Source organism: Toxorhynchites rutilus, chromosome 2 (genome assembly GCF_029784135.1).
Source record: "Toxorhynchites rutilus septentrionalis strain SRP chromosome 2, ASM2978413v1, whole genome shotgun sequence".
NCBI classification, from domain to species: Eukaryota; Metazoa; Arthropoda; class Insecta; order Diptera; family Culicidae; genus Toxorhynchites; species Toxorhynchites rutilus.
The window spans coordinates 220,435,276-220,445,779 of NC_073745.1; the positions used below are offsets into that span (position 1 = coordinate 220,435,276).

At 37.8% G+C, this 10,504-nt stretch overlaps 1 protein-coding gene across 1 annotated transcript; it reads left to right on the plus strand.

Moving 5' to 3' along the window:
- Positions 1-2,735: 2,735 nt before the first annotated feature.
- LOC129768457 (probable small nuclear ribonucleoprotein Sm D1) lies at positions 2,736-3,794 on the plus strand. The gene is made up of 3 exons (XM_055770128.1): positions 2,736-2,915; positions 3,039-3,346; positions 3,576-3,794. Exons 1-3 carry the CDS (start codon positions 2,902-2,904, stop codon positions 3,632-3,634), a joined length of 381 nt encoding a protein of 126 aa, XP_055626103.1. The 5' UTR covers positions 2,736-2,901; the 3' UTR covers positions 3,635-3,794.
- The last annotated feature ends 6,710 nt before the right edge of the window (positions 3,795-10,504 follow it).

Sequence of the window (10,504 nt, forward strand, 5' to 3'; positions counted from 1 at the left end):
CAGATTATTTTCCGGATCTTTCTCGATGCTGAATGGCATCCAAACGGAAAGAATTCCGCGCGTGTATGTGTGTGTGTGTAGCGGCTGCTTCGAGATCTTCCCGGGAAACCGTTTGTGGCATCACTCTTCTCCTGATGGATTCCCTTCTAGCCTAAGGTGCACAAACAGGCTTTTGGTGACACCGTTCATCCGCGCTTTCATGATAAATGAAGAGTTTCACCACAACAGCGACAACATGCTCCAATCGCTGTTCAATTAGAACTGAGTGGATTTCCGAGCGGCGCTCGCTTATATACCGATTGGTGATTTCAATAGCCTATTTTGAAAGCATTTTTAGACTATTGAAACAAGTTTTTGGATCAAAAAGTAACAAGTATAGAACACGTAGACATTTTATCTTTCGAATGAAGTGTTTATCATACCAGTTCGTTCAGTTGTTTAGGAGCTATTAACGTTCAAAATCTCGGTCTCCGGCGTAACGCTTTCGTTTTCGAAACTATGATTTTACACCCCGGTATAGAAATGAAAGACGTAGTCCTACGTCAAAAAATGTCGCATTAAATGTAAATTACTGTATATATTTTTTATTACAACCTATTACAACAAATTCAAGAGGTTTTCAAAATGACCACGTGACTTCACAGTCTTGATTATAGCTTCTTCTTCTTCTTATATGGCACTAACGTTCCTAGGGGAACTTCGCCGTCCCAACGTAGTACTACTTGGGTCATTTTTATTAGTACTCAGTTGAAATTTCTAGGCCAAATAACACACCTTGAATGTATTCTGAGTGGCAAGCTTTAGAATACGCGTGACACAGTGCTAGACGGAGGAAATTTCTTTGACGAAAAATTCCCCCGATCAGAACGGGAATCGAACTTGATTCCCGCATTCAGACGTGTTAGGTTTGACGCTAACCACTCGGCCACCGGAGCACAATTTATAGCTATCATTGTCTACTTCGATTGCAAAATCCGCATTTTTGTGGTGTTTATTCATTGATCAGGGCCGTAACAGCCGGAATATGGAGTAATATTTGGAACTACAACTTTGTAATTTGGAAAAATGTTAAACAACAGTTTTGCTTTAAATATATCCGCTAAGAGAAGGATGCGTGAGGTAGAATGGCTATCGAGCTTTTCAACCAACATTCATAGATCATTAAATGTGCCATTAGAAGCAAGTTATGACATGACAAGTTTGTGTATTGTTTTCGCGAGGGCGAGACGATTAAATGAAAGGCCACACCGAATATATACTGATTGTTGTGCTGAATAATCTATCTCGACGGCACCGGCAACAAAATACTAACGCAGATATCCATTACCAACATGCCAATCATCCAGCAGCAAAATGCTCCGAGCGTGGAAGTATACCCGTTTGCAAATTGTGCAAGCGTAAACTTGTGCCCATACAAGTACTTAAGTGCTCATTTTGTATGTTGGAATTTTATTCGATGGAAATAAATGAACAAAATATAACCTCTATATCCTCATTATTGTATTGTATAATGAACGAATGCGACCCGATATCAATAAATTGGGCGTTGGCAGGAAATCCCGAAAGAAGGATCGAAGTTGGGGCGATATTCTGGTACATGTTTTGACACTTGTATTTACTAATTTACTCGCGTAAAATATACGAATTATTAGTACGGTAGAAAATGACTAACGAACTGGTATCAATTACTAAAGAGTTTGTGATATATTCTAATTATTCCTCTCAGTGTTGCGACAGGAAACATCAGACAAGTTTGTACTATTAATTACCAGGAAAACATATTCCACTATTTTTGCTGGTTGCCCAACAAAGCAGATGAACGAATGACGAATATCACGCGATAGTGTCAAATAAAAATATAATGAAAATAGTCTTGAAAGATACGGCTCTTCTGCAATGAACTAATCAAATAATCATCAAACTTCAAGGCAAAATTCTCGCGTAACTTTTGAAAAGGTCCAATGTAACATTTTCGCCAACTCGAGAAAAACGTAGTTGAAGACCTGAACATTATTTCGCGAATTGTCTTAAAAGCTATCAATCACTGTTTTCACCACTAGCTGTCAAGAATAACTCCGTAAAACCAATTGTAACTATTGTTCCGTGATTTGAGATTAAGGTTGAAGCCTCGGAGCGAAAAATGTTACATTGGACGTTTTGACTGCCCGCGTTTGCACATTGGACATATTACGTTGCACTATAAAAATTTGAAACTAACTAATAAACAATAATCCAAATATCAGCATTTCGTTCTAAAGACTGATTATTATTGTTATCACTCGTTGAATTGCACTGAAATCGATTACAACACCTGTAAGAAACAAATTCCAAAACGACCGAAGTACGACTGCGAGTTGTTTTGACTGCTTTGTTACTTCGGACGTTTCGGCCGTCGGTGGAAAGTGGCGTCCGAAGTAACAGCCGGGTGCTTAAAATTCGAATCTGTACATTGGATATTTTTGGTATCGGCGACAAAAAGATGAAGAAGATAGATACGTGAACGATTGTTTTTGTAATACATTCAATGATTGAAAACTAATATCGTGCATCCATTAACTCGATTTGTTTACATTTGTTACATAGGACCTTTTCAAAAGTTACGCGAGAATTGTATTTTTACATTTCAATGAAAGAGCAATCTTTTTTGTTCTTAGGCTAAAATTCCTACCCCTTACATGGAAAAAATCAACGTTGAGTTTCTACTTGACGAAAGGCAATAGCGGCATTGATGTTGATAAACGTCAAAACGCATCCCACCGAACGAAGAACTGTGTTTAGAAAAGTTAAATACAAGCGCAATTAGGAAGTAGCTTTGCCAATTTTTGTTTTTATTCAACAATTCTGAGAAATAGAAGTGAAATCCACTAAACATTGATTAGGTATTACCCTAGCTTATTCACAATGAAATTAGTAAGGTAAGGTATACTGTATTTTTTGAGGGCTTTTGCCTCCCCAGTTTATACGTTTGAGACGCCTTTTCTCCAAAGAACTAACCTCAAAGCAAATCATTCGATTGACCGGTTATACCCCTTCCGCAGATTCCTGATGAAGTTGAGTCATGAGACGGTGACGATTGAATTGAAGAACGGAACACAAGTACACGGAACCATAACCGGTGTGGACGTAGCCATGAACACTCATCTGAAGGCAGTCAAAATGACTATCAAGAATCGGGATCCAGTGCAGCTTGATTCGCTCAGTATTCGTGGAAATAACATCCGCTACTACATACTGCCGGACAGTTTGCCCTTGGAGACACTGCTGATCGATGATGCCCCAAAAACAAGAGCCAAGAAAAGGGATGCGAATCGTGGTGGACAGCGAGGTCGTGGCAGAGGGACCAGAGGTATTTGTAGACCCACTTTGCAGCTTTTTTTTTGTCGTCATTCAGTATCCATACGATTTTGGAGGTTCATAGTTTTTATTCTCAAGACGAAATGTGTATATTTGGGATTCAAAGAATATCTTTCAAAAATTCAATGAAAACTATAAACTGAAGTCACTCAAAACGCAATGGGCAATACTCGAATGTGATAACCTTTCAATACCCTGACTAATCGTTGAATTTCCAACAGGTGGCCGCGGTGGTCCACGAGGGGGTCGTGGCGGACCAAGAGGACGTGGCAGGCGTTGATCGTTGGGAAATCGAATCCTTTTTTCCTGTCAATCATTGCGCAACCGACTCAAATTAGATGTAAGAACTGAAAAACCTGAACATTGCATTTCCATACGATCTGTATGAACTTGAACTGCGAAGTGTAATAGGGAATAAAATGTCGAAGTTAAGAAACGTATCGAAATTGTTTATTTTCATCGAATGCCAACATTTTTTAGGCCCGCTGTTATACACCGTAAATCAGGGTGTATATTCCGTATACCAGGAAGCAAACGAAGAATAGACAGGCTGCAATTGCAAACGATTTCGAATTTTCTCTGTGCAGTTTGTGAAGATTTTGTTCGTTTAACTCCAGCAGTTTTCCAATCTCACAAATTTCATTTCGGAGCGTCTCGCGACGTGCATCCGAGAGTTCTGGATCATCGATGAGTCGTTCCTCCATGTTACGCATCCTTCTACGTAGTTTAGCAATCGTTTCGTTCGAGTCCTCGATCTACGATTGGTAAAATACGTTTCGTACACTCGTTTTGTAACGGTAAATTATGTTCAGCTACCTGTTTTTGTATTGCACATGGTTTGACCATTTTTTTTCCCAGAATTGCGAACGTTTAAATTCTAAGGAATGGTTTTTGCAGCAAAAAGAAATATCGAAAAGTGTTAACAGAACTAATATTGGAATACTGATTGAGTGTAGAAAATTACAACTGTTTTCATTGTTGTTTGTATCCACGATGATGAAGGCACAGTGCTGGCATCTGGTGGAGACATTCGTATTTGTGAAACGATTTGTTCCTATCAGATTAGCAGGCCCGAACGCAATTTTCTATTGTTAAAATTAGAATGAAAATTATTACTTCATATCATTACAAGCTTTGAAACACGTAGTCCTGATTCTTACTTAACCATTTGTCAACCAATTTCTTAGCAGCATTATACTCTGAAATCATTATCAAATACAATTTTCATTCACTATTTTCACTGCTTGCAAAAAAGCCCATCCTATTGCATGGAATACATATATCATTCACAGTTGTTAATTTTCATTCATAATTTTTATTTTAAGAGTGTATTTATTTCACCTGCGAATGCATTATGATTTTCGCTACCCAACAGTAGATCATGAAGCTAAATGCCGTCATCGGGAATAGCATCCCTGTGACTGGAATTGTATACATATATGTAGTGATGTACACACTCGTTTGTAAGTAAGTAGTATTTTAATTATATCATTGGTTTTATAATGAAAATGGAGAAATAAAATATTTCTGATTTTAACATTATGAATTACATATGGATCATGTCAATCTTCGATTCTCATTCATAATATGCGCGCGATTTGGGCAAATCAGCTCAATATGGTGAGCGGCTCAGAGCCGTTCAGCTTATAAGTGAGCTGATCATTTGGAACAGTTTTTCAGCTCAGTTGAATTTTGCAGTTGTTTACACAATCGAATCGTTCATTTGAGAAACCTCAGAAGTCATTGCACGCACTTGTGATGAAACGACAAAAAACTGTTTTTCCTAAAATGTTTACCTGATCTTTTAATTTGTTGGTATGAGCAGGGCTCTGCATAGTTATAGTCAGGATAGTCAGTATAGTCATATAGTCAGCTGACTATCTGACTGACTATATCCGTATTCAGTTGGTAATGACTTATGGCTTCTTCACGCAATTTCTCCGCCAAAACCAGTCAGTCGGGCGTTTAGTCGCTATCTCCCTCTACCGACTCGACCATATCATTTCATTCTTCCCAGTCAAATTGATCCCATTGCATTTTGAAGTGACTTCCCCTCAAACGAATTCGTTCCTCTCTTTCTCTCTCTCATGTACATGTGCATGCATCGATGTTTGAGTTCAACGTGGTTTGACATACGCTACAGGTGAGCTAAATTCTTTTGTATCATGCACGAAAATTACTCATGTGATAAAATAGCGTGCAGTGTGTGTGCGCTATTTTGCACGCTATTTACTAATACTAACGCGAGGACCTTTATAGCATACTTGATAAATGACTAAGTTCGTTGGTTTGAATTCACAATGGGTAGACAATAAACCGTTCATCCCAACCGCCTTTTTTGCATCAGAAATTATTTTTTTGGTTCCACTTTATATGGACGTAAAAATAAGATTGCGTATGCGGATATAAAATTAGTGTCAGGGGGAAATGGAAGATTTGTATTCATTAGTCGCGTCAGCTAAAATAACCACTGACTAGACTAGTTCACCAGTCATCCTCGCTAGTCAACGCTAGTCAATTCATTTTCTTTATGTTGGCGGCGACTGCCGAAGCAGTTCTAGTCGAAGCGAAGCCATGGAGAGTAGAGTCGGTCTTCACTTTTCACCTTCGAAGATTTCAGGCCCTGGGTATGAGATTCGATTATTAGACCGAAAACATGTTATTTTGGACCACTAATTCATCAATTTGACAGGGGTTTCTAAAAAAAAGGAGAAATTAGCGGTATATTTAGGGGATTTAATTCAACTTTATGTACTTTTGATGATCATAATTATTATACCAAGTAAGAATGATGCTGTTTGAGGTTATGTTCTGCATTAAAGGAGGGAGAAGTAAGGTGGGTAGGATGAGTATTATTTGTTTGATTCTCAATACATAAGGAATACAAAAATACGATATGGATGTAGATCGAGGATATTTTAAAATACTTTTTGCGTTACGTAATATACGAGAAGTACATAGTACTACGGAGCTTTGCCTACCACTCAGCATAGTGTTCTTCGTGCACTTCAACAGTTCTTAATAGAGAGCTAACTATAACTTTCCGCAGCATCCAATCGTGCATTGTATGGAAGAACAAGCACAACGATACGCCTATTGCTCCAGGGCTGTCGAACGAATTTCCAACCCGAAAAAGACGTTAGACAGTGGCGAGATTCAAACAATCCCCTTCCTATTTTTGTATGCGAAGCTGTCCATCAATACTTGACCTTTTGACGTAGGATTACGTCTTTCGGGAACATATTGGGGTACAAATTGAAAATCGAAAATCGAGCACATCGTGAAAATTGTCCAATTTCTAACGCTTATTGCTCAGTCATTTCATGATGGATTGATGAGATTTTTGCGTCAATCGATTACGGCACTCCATAACAATTTTTTATATCGAAGAAAATAATATTTTTCATGAAATTAACTATCGAACAATTGAAAAATCTCAACCCCTATCCCAAAGGAAATACCCACTTTTGATTGGCCGAAATTGACGACACATGCGGCGGGTCCCTAACAGAGACATCAAAACCAAGCTGCCTGGGGGAAATTGACATTGCAAATACATGAATGAAATGGGAGCTTTTGTTCCTACCGAAATGTATTCCCTAACAGAGACATCAAAACCAAGCTGCCTGGGGGAAATCGATATTGCAATACATGAAAGTAGGGGGAGCTTTTTTCCCACCGAAATGTGTTCCTTAACAGAGATTTCAAATCAAGGTGTCTGGGGAAATCGACATTGCAAATATATGCATGTCCGGGGCATTTTTATATTGCAAGTAAGGTGAGTGATACGATAAATTCTAGCAAATAAAATATTAATTTGGAACTTGAATGTTGGTTGCTTCGTGAAATTTCATATTTCAATTTCAATCGTTCATTGTTTAAAATTGAGCACAAGTGTGAGTATAAAATTATTGTGTTGTGTTGAAAATGACTTGATATATGAAACGATCTATTTCAATTTTGATAAATAAAAACCAAGGTTTGTTCCCGCTCGAGAACGTTTAAGCTTGTAGTGTTCATTTTCACCCAAGGAAAGTTAATACGTCTAGAAAAATTGGAAAAGTGAAGAAATATTAGAGAAAGTGATTTCCCATATGATCTACATATAGTGTTAGGTGTTGTTGTCCAATTAAAATTCGCATTGGGTTGAATGAACACTCAGAAAGTAAAAAATATAAAGGAAAATTACCTTTTCCATTTCAAATAAGTTTTTTCTATATCAAAGAAAAATTGATAATTGTGTTCGGTATTGGTAATTATCTTATGTTACATTGGTGAGTTTTTTTTATTTATTTCATCCATACATAACACAGGAGCCATCTCGTCTAGGATCACAGAGGGCAGTTTTTATCATATCTCGTTCCACTTCGGCATCTTTTATCTGATACGCACCATCCAACGAATGTTTACCATCCTTCTTCTTCTTCATCCGATGTAATTCTTCAAACATATCCAAAATCAACAGATAGCCTAACGGAATCCTACGTCATTTATGCGGTCGTGTCTCCGACACGACCCTCCTGTAGGTGGCCGTACACTGTTTGCCCGGAGGTCAAATATTTGATATTTTTTGACAGATAAGGTTTGATTTGATATTTGTACAAACACTATTTTGTTTGTCACTCTTCAATTTTAAACAGTAGTAAACAATATCAAACACCGAACATGGAAAAAAATCAACTGAAATATCCAAGGTAACCTAACCATGTACCGACAGGTTCGAAGAACAGACTGAAAAAATATTTTAGGCATCCAATAATTTAATATTTGCTTGTCGTGTTTTGTGTAGAATATATTTGATCAGTACACGTTGACCAAATTTTATCTGTCAAAAAGAGTCAAATATTTGGCTTCGGTCAAACAGTGTATGAGCACCCTGTGACTTTTTTTATTACTTCTGTGTTGTATTTCGGCGGACAGCGAACACCACACTTACATCGTGTCCTGGTCGCAATCCGAATCAGATGACATTCCGTTAAGTTGAGTTGCGCATACTTCTTACGGCATCGGTAAACTATAAATAAAATTGTATATCTATCGAAGTGCCGCCCGTGGTGATAATTGGAAACGTGGGCTTATGGGGTTTCTCAAACAAACGAATATTTGCAACTCCGATTTAAGGTGGCTGGTAGAACTAACTTTTTTGAAATTTTGATAGTCGGTGTAGGTACCCTCAAGGACTCAACGACTGCCAAGAAGTCTATTTTGACCACAAAAAAAGGGGTTTATGGGATTTCTCAAACAAACGATTCAATTGTATCTTAAACGAAAATACGATGGGTCATCGTAAAGGGTATGTTTTCTTTATAGACAGGAAGGAAAAAATAAACGAATTGCATTTATAATTATGTACAAACTAAGACTGATACGAATTCTAATAATATAATATGCAACAAATACTGAATGCAAAAATCCAACTTTGGAGATGCTGAATTTAAACAACGGAAGAGCCAAATGTAAACGTTTAAAAATATGAATTTTTCCTCATATTTGTTCATTTTCATACTTTTTTTTCTTTCCTCTCTTCTCCTTTTCTATTTTGCTTCAGAAATATAGCCCGGTACAACGTTTTTAGATAACTTTTGTTTTTTATCCACACTCGCAAGGATAACATAAAAATGTTCCACTAACAGGCGCAACGCGAAATAATTTTTCACTATGATAAAGGTCACAGAGAGACAGTCACCCTCCATCTCTATCAGATTAGCAAATGCGAAGGTAGTAGTATTTAATTAATTCCAAAGGTCTGTTAGTTCCGCATGGAAGTCCACTACCAATTATCAATTCGTTACCAATTAATCATCATCATTGATGCCGGGTTATTTTGAAATTGCTTTGATTTAGTAGGCGGAAATAAATTTGTCATGTCATGGTTAAATAAAATATAATATATTAAGTTCATTTGCAAACGGATATTGATACTACAATGATTTTTATTTTGTAATGCGTTGAATGGAAAATATAATAAAAAAACGAGATTTCATATCGTCAAATTAAAAACCTTCGCCTATTCGGAATCCCTGCTACGGCTAAAAAACGGAGAGGGACAAACGAAAACAAACTGACGTCATATCACGAAGAGCGGGAGATAGATAATTCTTTTGCATCTCACAACTCACACTCTCTGCAGCTCTGCTCAACAGCTCAGCAGCTTAGCAGCCAATCAGTTCAACAGCTCAGCAACTCCGCATCTTATCAGCTTCACAGCTTATCAACTCCGCAGTTTATCAGCTCAGCAGCTCATCAACTCCGATGTGAGCTGAAGAGCTGCGTTTTTTCGAATGCGAACCGATCCGAATTCGCTCACTCTTATACTTATGACAGACATACAACTGTACTAGCGTTGTATTTCGAAAATTATATATCTGCCACCATGTACAGCGCTAGAAACATGCAAGCAACTCGGTACAATCGCTGTATCTGTACCGACCTGCTTCACCGTTGTACATAGCTACAGTTGTACTGTGTACAGCGCCATAGACGGTTAGTGGTGGATAGCATGAACAAACTGAATCAAAACAATTGGTAAACATTCATTTCCTTGACTTTCTCTTGAGGTCATAACTCAAATTGGAAACTTGTTTGTTGTGTTTGATAGTTCAGACGCTAAATAAAAACCCTTTTCATTGAAATATTTGGTGAAAAATGGTCAAATTTCTGATTGTCAGTTGCCGTGCGGTACAATGTACAATCAAAGTATGTGTGTCATGCTACCGTAGTACCTGTTCAACGCTAGTACAGCTGTATGTCTGTCCCTGGCATTATGAAGCGAGTTGGATGAACAGCTCATGAGCGGATGGCTCATCTCTACATTGAGTGGTACCTCGGTATGTTCGATTAGAGGCGGATCGCTGTAATAAATAACATTATGTAGAAATTTTCAATCAAATTTTAACATTTCAAAAATGGCTTCGTGGCTTCTAATTTGATTGTGATTACACTATGGAGTTTGGAACCCAAATTATGGCTCCAAATTGGAAAGCGGCACTGTACCACTGTCATCGTGATGTTCAATTACAGGTCACAATCGCCTCCAATGTGACACTGAGTGGTGTATCGGCATGTCAACTTAAATGTAGTTTACTGTAATCGTTTTCAGCAAATTGACCCACCTTCTTCTATATTTATCTTGGTTCGAAGGGTACCCATT

Bases quoted from the DNA above. Each gene is read 5' to 3' on its own strand.
- LOC129768457 (XM_055770128.1), top strand. The intron at 3,347-3,575 runs GTATTTGTAGAC...AATTTCCAACAG, and splicing joins TCGTGGCAGAGGGACCAGAG to GTGGCCGCGGTGGTCCACGA.